The sequence below is a fragment of the Procambarus clarkii genome, chromosome 84 (genome assembly GCF_040958095.1).
Source record: "Procambarus clarkii isolate CNS0578487 chromosome 84, FALCON_Pclarkii_2.0, whole genome shotgun sequence".
NCBI classification, from domain to species: Eukaryota; Metazoa; Arthropoda; class Malacostraca; order Decapoda; family Cambaridae; genus Procambarus; species Procambarus clarkii.
In genome coordinates, this window is record NC_091233.1 from 9,794,338 (window position 1) to 9,811,847 (window position 17,510).

The window sequence follows — 17,510 nt, forward strand, 5'->3', positions numbered from 1 at the left end:
GCAGCTGCTGTTGGCCCATACGAGGCAGCTGCTGTTGGCCCATACGAGGCAGCTGCTGTTGGCCCATACGAGGCAGCTGCTGTTGGCCCATACGAGGCAGCTGCTGTTGGCCCATACGAGGCAGCTGCTGTTGGCCCATACGAGGCAGCTGCTGTTGGCCCATACGAGGCAGCTGCTGTTGGCCCATACGAGGCAGCTGCTGTTGGCCCATACGAGGCAGCTGCTGTTGGCCCATACGAGGCAGCTGCTGTTGGCCCATACGAAGCAGCTGCTACGCGGTGTTCTGAATGTGTTGATGGTGAATGTATATAGTGTGTAAGTAGATTGTATATATACACAAATTAGCATGATACATAGTAAATATGTGCTGCATATGTGTACACAAGTTTCATGCACGTAACACAGTGTCTACGGACAGTACGGATGTTGTACTGCGATATTATAGTGTATGTGTTCATTATACATTGGATTGGGACATAAAAACAATGAAAATGTATTTGGAAAGGTGCGCAAAAAATGAACGAAAATATATTCGCGGCAACTCGCGCGCCCCGCCCCGAGCGCCCCACCGCCCCTGAGAGCTTACGGCACGGGCGCACGGGGAATGATGACGTCACGCCCCAACTTCCGGACCCCATAGCAGCCAAAGTAAGTACAATTTCGCCTTTTTTTTTACATACCCATACTGAGGGAAGGGTTTTTGACACTTTAAAAAGAAAAAAGAATTTTTTCCAGAGAATTTATTTCCTGCGCACTGCGGGGGTGTCACATTTGGAGGCAACGCAGTTAAGGGGTTAAGGCAGTGTCTGGGATGATACCTGGTTGATGGAGTTCTGGGAGTTGTTCTACTCCCCAAGCCCGACCCGAGGCCAGGCTCGACTTGTGAGAGTTTGGTTCACCAGGCTGTTGCTTGCAGCGGCCCGCAGGCCCACATACCCACCACAGCCCGGTTGGTCCGGTACGCCTTGCAGGAAACAATCTAGTTTCCTCTTGAAGATGTCCGCGGTTGTTCCGGTAATATTTCTTATGCTCGCTGGGAGGGTGTTAAACAACCGTGGACCTCTAATGTTTATACAGTGTTCTCTGATTGTGCCTATGGCACCCCTGCTCTTCACTGGTTCTATTTTGCATTTTCTTCCATATCGTTCACTCCAGTACGTTGTTATTTTACTGTGTAGATTTGGTACTCTACTTAAATAGATATCTAGCAACCACCTATTGCAGGCACTAGGGTGGAAGCGAAATCCAAAAGGCGACAACGCAGAGGCAGAGTGACAATAGGCATATAATAAGAAAAGAGCTACATCCTTCCAACTTGCACCCTGCGAGGGCAGGGTCAATGGGCCAATCCATCCTGAACTACATGAAAGACCACAGGAGATTTATCAGGCCCTGAAGGATGAATCACGCATATATAAACACATTAGAGGCCATATTTCATAAGAACAAATATTGAACACAGCCTATAGAGCAAAGGTGGCTGTGAAGGGCATAAGTGATGTGCCATGTAACAAGCAGGTAAACCCCACTTGCACCACCATACAAAGAAAACACAAACTGCCCCAAACTCTCTACTGGATATCTGCTGGAAGGGGTTCTGGGAGTTCTTCTACTCCCCAAGCCCAGCCCAGGGCCAGGCTCGACTTGTGAGAGCTTGCTCCAACAGGCTGTTGCTTGGAGCGGCCCGCAGACCCATATATCTACTACAACTCGGTTGGTCCAGCACTCGAAGAAACTATCTAGTTTTCTCTTGAAGATGTCCACATTTGTTCTGGAAATATTTTTTATAATCGCTGTGATTATGTTGAATAACCGTGGACATCTGATGTTTATACCAGTGTTCTCTAATTCCTCTATTCCCAGCAGAGGTGTCAAAGACATACATTAGGGCGAGGCACCCTCCACAAGAAGTCGGTACTCTCAGGGATGGACACTCAAACCCATTAGGTAAGGGATACCTGACAGGGCAAAGGCAACACCAACAAGCACCTAGGAAAGAGAACCCTATGCTCATGTAGTTCAAGGTAAATAGTTTCTTAAGGAGTCTACATAACAATAGAGGCATAGAAGCATACACACATGAAACGAATACTAAAAGAAGAAACAATACATGTGCAATAGAGACCCCTGCAGGACAGAATCCAAAGGAAAGTTTTCAATTATCTATAAAAATACAGAACCTGAAGAGCATAGGCAACTCATTGAAGCACTGTAAACCCCACAGCACCAGGAGAATAATTGAGTAACTGCACTGGCTGAGCCAGCAGCTCTGGGTGCTGCCACCTGGTGGTGGAACAAGTTGTGGAGTAACCAAACTAATGAGTGTATTATTTTTCTGCTTTGGCTTCTTTTGCATTGCTGCTCTCTGTTGTCTCACTACACTTTTCTAGTGGGTATTTTCTCAGAATGATCTTGGTGTCCTATAATACTAGGAACACAGTATGTTCTTAGGCAGAACATACTATGTTCTAGGCAGAGCAAAAACACCCAAACTCCAAAACACAATGGTACCAACCCTGGTACCATTGTGTTTTGGCATCTAAACGACCCTGGGGCATCTAAACGACCACCACGTCAAACCCTTAAAACAGAAAAACATACTCATAAAAAGAGATGATGTCTGGTAAGCCTCTAGAAAAGTGAGGCCAAGAGAGAATGAACACAAAATGTTTAGAAGGTCATGTGTGTCACAGACCCAAAAGGCAGTCAGGCAGAGGATGGCTGATGGGCAATTGGAGGACCAATTAGCACCTTACAAACTCCCACGTAGCAAGTGCAGACTCAAGGTCAAAATAAAAGAAGCCATGCCGTAGACCCACCGGGTAATTACTAGGCCCTGAAGGAGGCCTGGCAATTGCCAACAAGGATTGCCATTGGAGTCAAAAGCATCAAAGCATATCCTGAAAATAATTGCAAACTGCAGTATCTAGTATGGAATCAGATGAGGAACCCATAACTCAGCTGATAATATGTACAAGAGAAATAAGCCCTGTATGATATCAATCAATCAATCAATGCTTATTCAAAAGAATGTGTGTACAAAGAACATAAGAGTAATGTACAATTGTAGGGACAGGAGTTACACATACTAATAAAGCCACTATTACGCAAAGCATTTCAAGGGACACCGAATACTTGTATCTTCACATAGATGGGCAGGCGAGCCAGTGAAATGGAAGCATCATGGCAAAACAGATACTGAATCCCCCAATGAGGAAAAGGGAGAGTGAAAGCTGCCACAACATGAAGTATACAGTCACACAACCCAGGCATGTTCTCGGCTGAAATGCAAGGGCCCCCAGCACACATGGGAGCTGAAATGCAAGGTCCCCCAGCACACATAGGAACTGAAATGTAAGGCCCCAGCACACACACCAGCAGGTGAAACATAAGCTAGTCACATGCCCACTAACACAGTCTATAAAGTGCAAAGCATTCAGCTAAGTGCAAAATAAAGGAATTAATAATAATATCTCAGAAAGACTGTAATCTCCATGATCAAGAAGCTCTGCAAGATAGAATTAATCTCATGCACTATGCACTACCCAGCAAATTTTCCGGAAATTTGTTGAGATTATTTGGATATATTGAGCTAAACAATGAAGGGAGTTAAACAAGTTTTAAGTAGATATTAGGAAAATTTTTAGTTTTCATGCTTATTTGAAAAAATGGAAGATAAACGTGTTAATTTTTTTACAGAATGAGGATGATTAAAGATTAATCACACAAGTTAAAATGGTACATGGTTAGATGTCAGTAAATTTACTATTTGATGAGGGTGGAAAAAAGGTGGAAGAGTAAGGCAAGACATGGTGCAGAAATACATGTGAAAATAACATATTGGATGTTGGAATATGTAATGAAAGAGTTGCACCAAGATAAATTCTAACCAGAGCTGCTATTGATTAGACAACTGAGACAAATAATGAATTTTGTTTTGCTTAGGTTTAATAACTATAAATGTATGAGGAAAGATGATTAAAAATAGAGAGAAAATATCCATGAACACTAATTAAATGCTTATGCAGAACCTAAGATGTACAATGTCACAGGTAGCATAAATAAATAAATATACTGTATAGCACAGAAGTGTTTATAATATTTAAGGAGTATATACTTATTTAAAATTTCATCTTAAAGTTGAAACAGACACTAACCTTCACTCCTCCAAAGCACGAGTGTATCGTGTAGTGACCTTGTGTAAGACCTCTAAATTTACGGACTAAAGTTCTATTGCGTAGATCCCACAAGTGAACTCCCTGATTGGCCACATTAAGTAGGGCATAGTTGCTCTACTCGGACGTTGCTGTGTCCGAGAGCATAGGGATGCTCTCGGACGCAGGTTCGAATCCTCGTCACAGCCCTTATGGATTTGTTCATTTGATGCATCGTGTCTGGGATGCTCTCGGACGCAGGTTCGAATCCTTGTCATGGCCCTTGTGGATTTCATTTGATGCATCACGTTAGTGTGATCTCTATGTGTGATGATAAAATCCTGGTTTGTGCCTCAGAGAGGCTACGGGATCCAGTAAGTTCAGTAGAGCTTCGGTTACAACCCTTTTAACCCTGTCATAGATCAGTCGATTAAGGCAGTGTCTGGGATGCTCTCGGACGCAGGTTTGAATCCTCATCACGGCCCTTGTGGATTTGTTCATTTAAGCCGTCTTCAAATCTTCTTGAAGAAAGTTAAAGAAAGATCTTCAACTTCCATGGTGTTTATTGGTATGCTAACCATATCCTCATGCTGGCTTCTTCGAATTTTAATAATTTCTTTGTTGTAATTACCTAAGTGTAATTACCTAAGTGTAGTTACAGGATGAGAGCTACGCTCGTGGTGTCCCGTCTTCCCAGCACTCTGTTATATAAAGCTTTGAAACTACTGACGGTCTTGGCCTCCACCACCTTCTCACCTAACTTGTTCCAACCGTCTACCACTCTGTTTGCGAAAGTGAATTTTCTTATATTTCTTCAGCATCTGTGTTTAGCTAGTTTAAATCTATGACCTCTTGTTCTTAAAGTTCCAGGTCTCAGGAAATCTTCCCTATCGATTTTATCAATTCCTGTTACTATTTTGTATGTAGTGATTATATCACCTCTTTTTCTTCTGTCTTCTAGTTTTGGCATATTTAATGCCTCTAACCTCTCCTCGTATCTCTTGCCCTTCAGTTCTGGGAGCCACTTAGTAGCATGTCTTTGCACCTTTTCCAGTTTGTTGATGTGCTTCTTAAGATATGGGCACCACACAACCGCTGCATACCGCATGCAGGGAGCTGGTCGGCTGAGCGGACAGCGCACTGGACTTGTGATCCTGTGGCCCTGGGTTCGATCCCAAGCGCCGGCGAGAAACAATGGGCAGAGTTTCTTTCACCCTATGCCCCTGTTACCTAGCAGTAAAATAGGTACCTGGGTGTTAGTCAGCTGTCACGGGCTGCTTCCTGGGGGTGGAGGCCTGGTCGAGGACCGGGCCGCAAGGACACTAAAGCCCCGAAATCATCTCAAGATAACCTCAAGATAACCATATTCTAGCTTTGGCCTAACAAAAGTCATGAACAATTTCTTTAGTATATCGCCATCCATGTATTTAAAAGCAATTCTGGAGTTAGAAAGCGTGGCATAGGCTCCTCGCACAATATTCTTTATGTGGTCCTCAGGTGATAGTTTTCTATCTAGAACCACACCTAGATCTCTTTCTTTATCAGAATTCTTTAAAGATTTCTCACATAATATATAGGTTGTGTGGGGACAACCAAGTGTGATCTTCTGAGTACAGTGCTTCCTCAGTCTAACGAACCCCGCTAGTGTGGTTGGAAGCATTCTATGTTTGCCATCGACCGGATCAGGCACCCAGAAAGATAAGCGCCTCAAAACAAACCCCTATTCTGGTTAAAATTGCTACCAAGAGCCGAACTAGTGGATAGAACTCCCAAACCGAAAACGAGCAAACTAGTATGACTTCACACGTCGCCGCGCTGCTGTCTGCGCAGCTCCCCACTCCCCGGGAAGGGGAAAAAGCCCCAAAACACTCACACCGGCCACCCACACCTCAGTTCTAAGGCTGGAGGTCAAAAACACAAAAAAAAAAAAACCGACCGGAGGGAAGGAGGGATTCCGGGGACCCTCCAGGATTCGCCCCGAAAATGGCGTTTCATTACATTCAACGCTGGTTTTCTGGGGCAAGCCCCTTCGGCTCCTTGGAGCTAACTACCCACAGAAGAAAAAAGAGGGACTTACCCGGGAGGCGGTCGTCGCTCAGTCCTCAACCCGAAGTCAAGACAACTGCCTGCAACCGCCGACCCAAAGAAACACAGGCCCGACGGGGCCCCCTGGGACATTCACGAGGTAACGAGCAGTCGACCCTGTTCGACTGCCAAAAACCCCGCACCCGAATATCAGATCAAGACATGTTCCCAAAGATGGCACCAACTGCCACGAACTTACGGACGTCATGGGCACGGGGATAGACCGCAGGCTGGCTGGATTTGATAACCCTGTGGACAACCTGGGAGATCCAAACCCGCGAACAGGGAAGAAGGGAAACCGGATCAACCCAAAGTGTCTCTCTGGACACAGAAGCCGTGGCGTGAAACTCCCTGACCCGACCCCCAGAGGCCAATGCCAACAGGAAAAGAGGCTTGGAGAAACAATCCTGGACCGAAGGGGCTACAACGAAATGAGGAGACGAGAGGTAAGTAAGCACTCTGTCCAAAGACCAGGACGGCTCAGGCGCCACATGAACAGGCTGGAGGAGAAACAAATCTCAAGACAGCTTGCGCAACAGCGCAGAAGTAACATCGATACCGAAAGCAAGCTGAAGCGGTTCCGCCAGCGCCGCACGATACGAGGCGACAATGTTAGGCATAAGATGACGGTCCTGAAACAACCAAGAGAGAAAGGACAAGACCACCCAAACCAACAGCGAACCAAAATGACGAAGACGCAAAAAGAAACGGAAGGACCGCCAGGAAACTTCATACTGCCGCCAAGAAGAAGCCCGCAGGTGGGACACCAACAAAGAAGCCACCTGATCACCACAGAGATGATGACAAATTTGAGTAAAAAAAAAAAAAAAAAAAAAAACATACGCGAAGACTCGAGGAGAAGATCAAACCAGCCACGTGACGTACCAGATCGATCTGCTGAAAGAGACAGAGCCGCTGGAAAACCCTTGGGTTCAGACACCGAGCAAGCAGTGCCTGAAACCAAGGCTGGGCCGGCCACCAAGGGGCCAGAAGGACAACTATCCCCTGGTAAGTCTCCAAGTGAGTCAGGACTTGGAGCAACAGCTGAACCGGGGAAAAAAGGTACAGGAACCCCCACCTCGACCAGTCCAGCCGAAAGGCATCGACCCTGACGGCCTCGCGATCGGGGAAGGGCGCCGCAAACACTGAAAGGCGCCTCAGCCACGCAGACGCGAAGAGGTCACCCTCGGGACGCCCGAACGTCTGGCAAAGTTAACAGAAGAAAGTGTTGTCAACCGTCCACCCCGGGGAGAGGGGAATGAAGCGAGACAGGCCGTCAGCCAAGACGTTGGATACACCCCGCACGTGAACTGCCAGGAAAGCCAAACCCCGAGAACTCAGCAGACGAGTCACCCGAAGCGACCAACCCCAAAGAGCTAAGGACCGCATCGAACCCCCGTGGTTCAGGCAATGAACCACCGGAGAGCAGTCCGAATGGAGTCGAATTGTCAATCCGCGTGCAACCTGAATCCTCCGAAGAACAAACCACACCGCCGCGAACTCTCGCACTGTGCTGTGGGCTCGACGGATGGACGGACCCCAACGCCCCTGGCCGGCCTGGTGAGCACTGGTCACAAAACCTCAGCCGAGAGACGAAGTATCCGTGAACACATCGAGTGAGGGCTCGGGGAGGCGCCAAGGCACTGAACCCCGAAAAACCTGAAGAGGAAGCCGGCGATGCAGCATCCGACGCAAGGCCCCCCGGGGGTCGAACCCAGCGATCGCGAGAGAGGCGGAAGGGACGACCCCGAAGGAACCAGAACAGGCAACGAAGCCAAACTCGACTCGGCGGGTAGACCATCGTCGCGAAGTTTAGGCTCCCGCACAGCCCCTCGAGCAACCGCCAGGTGACCCGACAGCCCACCAGATACAGATGAAGGCGGGACAGGAGCTGCAGGAGAGACTCTGAAGGAAGAGACAAGGAAGCAGTCCGAGAGTCCCAAACAAGACCCAGCCAAGTCCGAACCTGAGAGGGAACTAGATGGGACTTCCTCCAGTTCAACAAGAACTCGAACCCAGCGAGCTGGGAAAGAATCAAATCCCTGGTTAGCAAGCAAGCTGACCGGCTGGGAGCCCAAACCAGCAAGTCGTTGAGGTAGGTTAACACCCGAACACCTAAGAGACGCAAAAGGGCCACCACGACCCGCGTAAGGTGCGTGAACACACGAGGTGCCAGGTTCAACCCGAACGGGAGATAACGAAAACGGTAACATTGATGCCCCACAACAAAACCGAGCCAGTCCCGGAACAATGGATGAATCGGGACGTGCCAATAAGCGTCCCGGAGGTCCAGGGACACCATCCAAGCATCCAAATCCACGAGGAGTCGATCCTGGGACAGCATAGTCATCCGAAAGGAGGAGCAATGAACCCAGGGGTTCAGACAGGAGAAGTTCAGAATGAACCGCAGGTCTGCACAGTCCTGTTTTGGTACCTGAAAGAGACGGGAAACCCATCTGAGGGACGTCGTCATTTCGACAACACCCAAGCGAACCCACTCCAAGACGACCTGACAGAGCGCAGGGGAAAAAAACCTGCCCTGCCAGCCCCGACCCCCCTAAAAGAAGGGGGTCCCACCCAACGCCACCGCAGGCCATCAGACATAACCCGAAACGCCCACAAACTGTGGGACCAGGCGTGAGCGAACAGCGCAAGCCCCCCCCTCCCCATCGCCCCGTCAATGGGGCAAACCGGAAAAGGGCTGGCGTCCCTTACGAGACCCAGATCCCTGCGCAGAGCGATCACAGCCCTGACCAGACGAGGGCGGGGTCCGAAGAAGGAGCCGAACCCGTAACCTGACACCAGTGGCCTACCACGAGAGAAACCCTGAGCCCTGGAACGACCCCTCCAGGAAGACCCTCCACGGGACCCCCAGAGAACCAACTAGTCCGACATCGGACGACAAGCAGACAAAGCAGCCTGGACAAACTGTGCGATAGCAGACACCTCAAACAGAAGAGGACAAAAAGGCGAAGACAGCCTAAGTGCCAGAGCCCAAGCAGATTCCACGGAGGATCCCAGCACCGCCTGCCTACACGCGAGCCAGGAAGTATAGAAAAGGCAAACCGCATCCTGCAAAATCAGCACGAAAAGCTTCAACAAGGCAGCCGATGAACACACTGCCAAGTAGAAGGCGCCGGACCCTGGGACGGACCTAAGTGCCTTCACATCCTCCACGAGCCAATCTGAGGACAGCTCCAGGAGGGAAAAGAACCGCAAGGCCGAAGCCAAGAGGCTATGGGCGCGCAAGTTCTCAGCAACAAGCGCCGCTGAAAGGGAGGGAACCTGCACATGGAGCTGAACAACGCCAACATCACGTGGAAGGGCAGGGGCAAACAAGCACTCGTTCAGGAACTCAAGATCACCCCCCAGGAAAACCTGAACCACCGTGGAAGCTTCCCGCCACTCCAGCGTGCGGGAACGACAGAAGGAATGCCAGGCATCCAGAACAAACAAGGGGCAGTCCGCTAGCCAGGAAGACTCTGGAACCTCGTAACGGAGCCAGAAAGCGAACGAAGTCCCAAACCTGAATTCCGAGGGATCCATCTCCAAGGCATAATCCGGGTCACGCAGGAGGTACGCTGCAAGGGCCGCCCGCACCACACCAGGTTGGATGCGATAAGCCGAAAACATCCGGAAAGACAGAACCGACACACCCAGGGAACATGGAACCAAACCCGGGGAGGGGTCGACACTAAATCCAACTCGTATGCAGAGGGGGGGGGGAGGGGGGAGGGGGGGAGAAAACCCCACTCCTTGTAACCCGCTAAGAGGGAAGAAAAACCCAGGCGGGGTCCAGCGGGGCCCAAGGCCCCCCCAAGTCAGCCTCTCCCCAGTTTCTAGGTCCTTCACAGCAAGACCCTGGGCCAAGTCATCTCCCCAAGCACTGACCCCACAAGACAAGGACGGTGCAGCCGCAGAAGTTGCAAGAAAGGGAGCCCACTGGTCAGACCCAGAAGCTTCGGCCAGGACACAAGACTCAAAAGCCTCCGCTGCCTCCTCGGAAGGGGCATCTCTCGAAGCTGCCCGAGTCTCGAGATCAAGTAACCCCTGCCCCGACTCCGAAACCCTCAGACATTTTGGGGCCGAAAGCAGGGGATGTTGAATGAAGAATGAACAGAAACCCTGGAGACCAAGGACGAAGAGGTGCGGACTGAACCGGGATCGAAGCGACCCCCCACCCCCAAGTCCGGGTCTCGAAAAGTAAAGCAGGGCAGCCCCGGGGGCATCCGGGTGAGCAACCGAGCGCATTGCAACAGACAAAACCTAGCTTGCAACGCACGTGCCGCCTGTTCCCGAATAGAATCATCAGAGGATTGGGTAAATTGAGTCACTAGCAAGCAGCAACACTCATAGGACTCAGGGTCGAAAGTATCACCAACCCAACAGGAAGCATGGCGGTGGCAAAAACAATGAGGGTCACTCCGAGACAAGGGAACCGAGCAGCCCTCAAATGCGCACAAAGCGAGAGGGGACTCCAGGGTCACATCCATCGAACCCACGCGCCCCCTAGGGGATTCCCTGTGTCCTGAGCCTTTACTCTAAGAGGATTCGCGCTCAGGAAGTCCCAGGCAGGGTGCAGCTAACCAGCGCCCAAAACTACCAAGTGAACCTCTATAGCTGAATCCCAGGGATGTGTACACTCACGGGACCAAGCAGGGGGCGACACCGAGGAGAACTGTGGCAAGGCAAACACCAGTGGAATAGGGCAGAACCCCCCACAAGGCAAAAACAAAAACAAAATCCCGCAAGAGGACAGCAAACCCCAAGGAACAGAGCCGGCCGCTATGTCGGGAAAATGAAGCTGTGCAGCACCCTGCGCCCCCTACCAGTGCAAACTGCCACTTACCCACAGGTAACAAGGGAGAACAGAACACCCAAGAGCCCAACAGGCGGTCGAACCGAACGGTAGAACGGACCAGCAGAGGCAGATCTCGAGGAGCCTGTGGAAGGTGGCCCCAAGCCCCAAGAGCAGTATTTACAGGGCACCTAGGGAAGGCAGCCCTAGGTGCATGCAGCCCAAGTACTGAAGATAACTCCTGGCTCTTGCACCCCTGGAAAATAAACACCACACACGTAGCACAGTGCTGTAAAGACACAGGAGCCAGAGCACACGTCCTCTGCCTATAGCATCAGCCTTAAGAACTGAGGTGTGGGTAGCCAGCGTGAGTGGTCTGGGGCTCCCCCTTCCCCCTCCCGGGGAGGGGGGAGCTGCACAGACAGTGGCGCGGCGACGTGTGATGTCATACTAGTTTGCTCGTTTTCTATTTGGGAGTTCTATCCACTAGTTCGGCTTTTGGTAGCAATTTTAACCAGAATAGGGGTTTGTTTTGGGGTGCTTACCTTTCTGGGTGACTGATCTGGTCGATGGCAGACATAGGATGCTTCCAACCACATGAGGGTTTCTATAGGGCATTGCTTCCCTTGCCTCATTGAGAGGGCCAAGTTCTGGCTGTGGTCCCCAGTAGGCCTAAGAACTCCATACACATGACTGATGCCAAAGTCTGACATTAGCATATCAGCCTGAGATAGCTCCGGGGAGCCGAAGGGGCCTCCCCCAGAAAACAGCCGACCGGAGGGAAGGAGGATTGCCGGGAAGCCTCTGCAGCTCACCCAGGAAATGGGATTTTACTACATTCAATGCTGGTTTTCTGGGGGGAGCCCCATCGGCTCCCCGGAGCTACTTACCCTAAAGACAAAAACAAGAGGGATTTACCTGGGAGGTGGTCAGTCCTTGCTCCCCAACGCGAAGTCGAGACAACTGGCTGAAACTACCGACCCAATGCGACACAGGCCAAACTAGGCCCAGGAACATTGACAAGGTAGCGAGCGGCCAGGACCTTTTCCGACCTCCAAAAACCCCATGCCCGAATGTCAGCCCAAGACATGTTACCGAAGATGGCAGCCAGTGCAGCAAACTTACAAACGTTGTAGGCACGAGGATTGACAGCAGGCTGGCAAGACCGAATAACCCTGCAGACGTCTTGGGAGACCCGAATCATGGAACAGGGAAGAAGGGAAACCCGGGTCAACCCAAAGCGCGTCCCCAGCCATCAAAGCCTGCAATACTCTCTCTCAGCCCTCTGGTCGGCTGCCATTGCTTGCACAGGTAATGGCAGAGAGCCGCAACCGGACAACACATGATGCACCCACGGCCTGACCAACCAAGCATCAACAACCCAAGGACCCCTCCAGATGCAGCAGTCTCATTCTTCGCCAGAAAAGGAGACAGCTGCAACTGAATAAACCTATTACCAGGACCAAATGAGCAGAAACTCCTGTACCGAAGGAGAGCATGAAGCTCCCCAATCCAACCCCCAGAGGCCAATGCCAACAAGAAGGGGCCTTGGAGAAACAATCCTGTACCGAAGGGGCCACCACAAAGAAGGGAAGAGATAAAAGGAGATCACCCAATCCAAAGACCAGGATGGCTCAGGCAGCACATAAGCAGGCTGAGGGTGAATAGCTGAACCGGGATGTGTACATTCTCGGAGGCCTAGCAGAGGACCACCAAAATACAAAGGGTGTGACCAAACCAAGGGGCAGACTCCCCACCAGGCAGGGAAAAGAAAAAGTAAACCCCGCAGGAGGATAACGTGGCCAGACAGAACCGAGCCGGCCGCTATGAGCAGTGAAAACTAGCTGCACAGAACCTTGTGCCCCAACCAGTGACAAAAACTACCCCCAACCCGAAGGCAAACAGGGAAGCAATAAGTACCCCAGCTGACTCCAAGGGTGGTCAATCACCAAGCAGCAAAAGACAGCAAAGAAAGATTCCAAGGAAACTTGTGGAATGTAACCACAAGCCTGCAAGGGCAGTACTTACGGGGCACCTAGGGAAGGCAACCCTAGGTGCATGCAGCCCAAAAATGCTGTTATGTTTGTGAAAATGCTGGATGCTTTACTTGGTGTTAATATCTGAAGCTCTGGTAAGGAGGCCACTGTGTTTGCGTCCTCCCCAGCATTTGACCGGATTGGTGGTAGAATCTGGACATTTTTAGCCATTCTTTTCCTCCTCTTGCTAAAAAATCATCCTGGTAAATAGTGTTGTGGCTGCTTTCCTCGAGGTGGTTTGTCAGTATTATTCGCCTGGTACCCCTTATATGGAAAGCTGGACATTCTATATTGAAACATTCTTTCCTATCTAAGGAGTTCTTGCAAAGTTCTGGTTGAAAAAAATTCACAGCTTTCAGTGCATTTACCTGTACTATGGAAAATTCTGCACTTTCTAGGGTGATCGTACTTACATATTCCATTTGTTCTTCCCGATATCCCTTGTTTACAGATACCCCCATTACTAATAGCGACAGGTTTCGGGCTCCTTGTTTTGTTCGTTTCCCTTTGCCAAAGGTTGCACTCTGCTGTGCACCCCCCCCCTAACACAGCACCCTGCTGTGGCGCCACCCCCGACACAGCACCTTGCTGTAGCGCTGCCCCCGACACAGCACCCTCCTGTGGCGCCGCCCCCAACACAGCACCTTGCTGTGGTGCTGGCCCCGATACAGCACGCTGCTGTGGTGCCGCCCCTGACACAGCACACTGCTGTGGCGCCGCCCCCGACACAGCACCCTGCTGTGGCGCCGCCCCCGACACAGCACCCTGCTGTGGCGCCGCCCCGACACAGCACCCTGCTGTGGCGTGCTCCCGACAGCACCCTGCTGTGGCGCCGTCCCGACACAGCACTGCTGTGGCGACACCGAAACTGTGCCTCATCTGATTGTACCTGGGTGTCATGGACAATTTGTTTGAAGACATTTCAAATTTTTATGCAGGCATTTATCAGCGATTCTATGTTCAGTGCAGGAATTTTATCCAGATTTGCGATCATCTTCAAGAAAGTAATATTATCCTTTGTGCAGAGCCAGTGCACAGTGTTTTCTCCGAAACCATTTTTCCTTGCATTATTAATCATGTTGGGACATTTACTGCATACGACTGCTGGGCACAGTTGACATTGAAAGCTCTGCTGGTGATCTACCTTCTTGTTGTATTCTCTGCACGATTTTCCCAAAGACATTTTTACTGAATACTTCAGTTCAGTGATGGTGTTAAGGTAGTGGACCGGTGGGTGTTGTCTGGTGGGTATTGACCAGTGGGTACTGACCAGTGACTGGGAGGAGGGGGAGCAGACAGTAGGAGGCTGTATGGACGGGCTGTGTTGCCACCTCGTGTCGTACTATTTTTTTTTTTTTTTTGAGATATATACAAGAGTTGTTACATTCTTGTACAGCCACTAGTACGCGTAGCGTTTCGGGCAAGTCCTTAATCCTATGGTCCCTGGAATACGATCCCCTGCCGCGAAGAATCGTTTTTTCATCCAAGTACACATTTTACTGTTGCGTTAAACAGAGGCTACAGTTTATTAATTTGTTTTGTTCCCATGCTAAGAGTACATTGTTTGCATTTTCCCACTAGTTATCTTACAGTGGAGGCATCAAGTTTCTGTGTCAGGGCACTAGTAACCTGAGTACATTACACTTGTTGGAAAACACATTACTAGTAAGCGAACACACACACACACACACAGTGATGTTTATTTTCTACATAAATGATCTACCAGTTGGTATACAAAATTATATGAACATGTTTGCTGATGATGCTAAGATAATAGGAAGGATAAGAACTTAGATGATTGTCATGCCCTTCAAGATGACCTGGACAAAATAAGTATATGGAGCACCACTTGGCAATGGAATTTAATTTGTATAAATGCCATGTTATGGGATGTGGAATAGGAAACCATAGACCACACACAACCTATATATTATGTGAGAAATCTTTAAAGAATTCTGATAAAGAAAGAGATCTAGGGGTGGTTCTAGATAGAAAACTATCACCTGAGGACCACATAAAGAATATTGTGCAAGGAGCCTATGCCACGCTTTCCAACTTCAGAATTGCTTTTAAATACTGTACATGGATGGCAATATACTAAAAAATTGTTTACGACTTTTGTTAGGCCAAAGCTAGAATATACAGCGGTTGTGTGGTGCCCATATCTTAAGAAGCACATTAACAAACTGGTAAAGATGCAAAGACATGCTACTAAGTGGCTCCCAGAACTGAAGGGCAAGAGCTATGAGGAGAGGTTAGAGGCATTAAATATGCCAAAACTAGAAGACAGAAGAAAAAGAGGTGATATGATCACTACGTACAAAATAGTAACAGGAATTGATAAAATCGACAGGGAAGATTTCCTGCGACCTGGAACTTCAAGAACAAGAGGTCATAGATTTAAACTAGCTAGACACAGATGCCGAAGATATATAAGAAAATTCACTTTCGCAAACAGAGTGGTAGACGGTTGGAACAAGTTAGGTGAGAAGGTGGTGGAGGCCAAGACTGTCAGTAGTTTCAAAGCGTTATATGACAGAGTGCTGGGAAGACGGGACACCACGAGCTTAGCTCTCATCCTGTAACTACACTTAGGTAATTACACACACATGGTGGAAACAGGACGTGGGCCTATGCCAGGATGTCCCTCATTTACACACAACGGACCTATTTTGTGTATAATTTGTTCACTTGATATCAAGGTGAACAAATATATCTTAATTTGGTGATCAAATATATCTTAATTTTTACGGTTGACACAATTGTTTACATAAAGAGTTTAGATGTTTCGGTCCGTCCTGGACCATTCTCATGTTGATTCCACAATCGACTGAGAATGGTCCAGGACAGACCGAAACGTCGTCGTCCTTTCACCTTCTAGTGTGTGGTCTGGTCAACATAATTTAGCCACATTATTGTGACTCATCACCTGCATAGAGAGTTTAGCACTGCAGACAACTATGATTTCTTGATGTATCAATAAGGAGGGATGCGATTTTTTTTTTGTTTTTAAACGCCTTGGCAACTTTTGCCTCCAGACTCCTGGCACCATGAGGGCAGGCAGGCTGTGGACTTGTTGACTACACCTGAATTTCACTTGTTATTTTCCTTAAAATCACAAAAGTTGATGGCAATCACTATCGTATATTGTTTGATATGTTAAGACGCACTTTTATGAGATATCTGACTGTGTTTAGTTCCTGTATCACTGAAATATTCCTACATATATATTGTTTTTCACGGAGCTCAGCGAGCATGGCCCTTCCCCTCTCACACCCCAACAACAACCAATACATTCTAATAATACTATTAGATACTATTAGGGGTCTAATACATTCGTTTCAGCCCAGATAGCTCCGGGGAGCCTACGGAGCTCCCCCAGAAAGAAATACAAAGGAAATAATAAACAGGTTAAAAATCAATAATGCATCACTAAAGGAGTACAGGTACTTCATTACCATCTGGCATGGAGAATTCCTTATTGAACTCTTCACTTTCCCCGTCGACATCATCACGTATGCTTGACGCCCAAATGAGCTAATTTTTTTGCCCTTAAAGAAAATATAAAACTGCAATTAACAATCATTCAGTCCACCTTCTCGAATTGTCACAAAGAAAATAATGTACTAAATAGCTCTAGCCAAGTCTAACCTAACCGATGAACACTTATAGAAAATGTGAATGTCTGTGAGCCAAAATGTTTTTGGGGGGAGGGGGGAACCCTTTGTGGCTCCCTGAATCTATCTTGCTGAGAGGGCTCCCAACTACTAAATTGCATCTGCCACAGAATTCAGTTCAGCCTACCAAGAACCACAGCCAGAACCTGGTCCCCCTCCCTAGAGGTGCAGTGAGTGAGCTGGTGACACTTGCTCCCTCTCCAGGGAAAACGTCCAGAAAGTCAGCGAACCAATACAGACTGCTGCTGTGTTCTAAAAGACTGAAGCTTCACAACCAGCAAAAATGAACTCCCTCCAACAATGTAAACAAAACATTAAATCTCTCAAAACATGCATGCATTCGTTCACCCTACCCTTCTCATTTGCAGGGAGAGGGGGGTCAGGAATCACACTGACAACTAGTTAAAACAGTCAGTTCTTCTGCTGATGCAGCATGTGTAGCATATCTGTAGTAGGGCTCCTGAATTGTCAGTAAACTGTGGTTGGCCCAGGTGCTTTTCAGCTGAGTGCCTCTTTTGAACTTTGTCTTGTGTGGCTTGGATTTGTACACTGTTGGTGTAGCATGAACCTGGCCATTTTAGAATGCCTGGGGCTTTATATGCTTAGGGTTATCTTTCCTGAGTGCTCTCTATTGCTACCCCTATTCTCTAGCGTGTATGAGAGTTAGCTCTCTTAGAGGTCCTTCCTGCTTGGCGTAGCCCTCACCTTGGGCGAGTCGGGAATCTTTTTGCCCCTTTGTATTGCCTCCGGTCAGGAGTGG

General features: G+C 48.9%; 1 protein-coding gene across 3 annotated transcripts in view; it reads right to left on the reverse strand.

Moving 5' to 3' along the window:
- LOC123753031 (uncharacterized) overlaps nt 1–16,627 on the reverse strand; it is a 215,552-nt gene extending 198,925 nt beyond the window's left edge. For all 3 annotated transcript variants that reach the window (XM_069316537.1, XM_069316535.1, XM_069316536.1), the window contains exon 1: nt 16,532–16,627. In XM_069316537.1, coding sequence (XP_069172638.1) covers nt 16,532–16,541 — 10 coding nt within the window. In that variant the 5' untranslated portion in view covers nt 16,542–16,627. The remainder of the gene's footprint in view (nt 1–16,531) is intronic.
- Nucleotides 16,628–17,510: the final 883 nt, after the last annotated feature.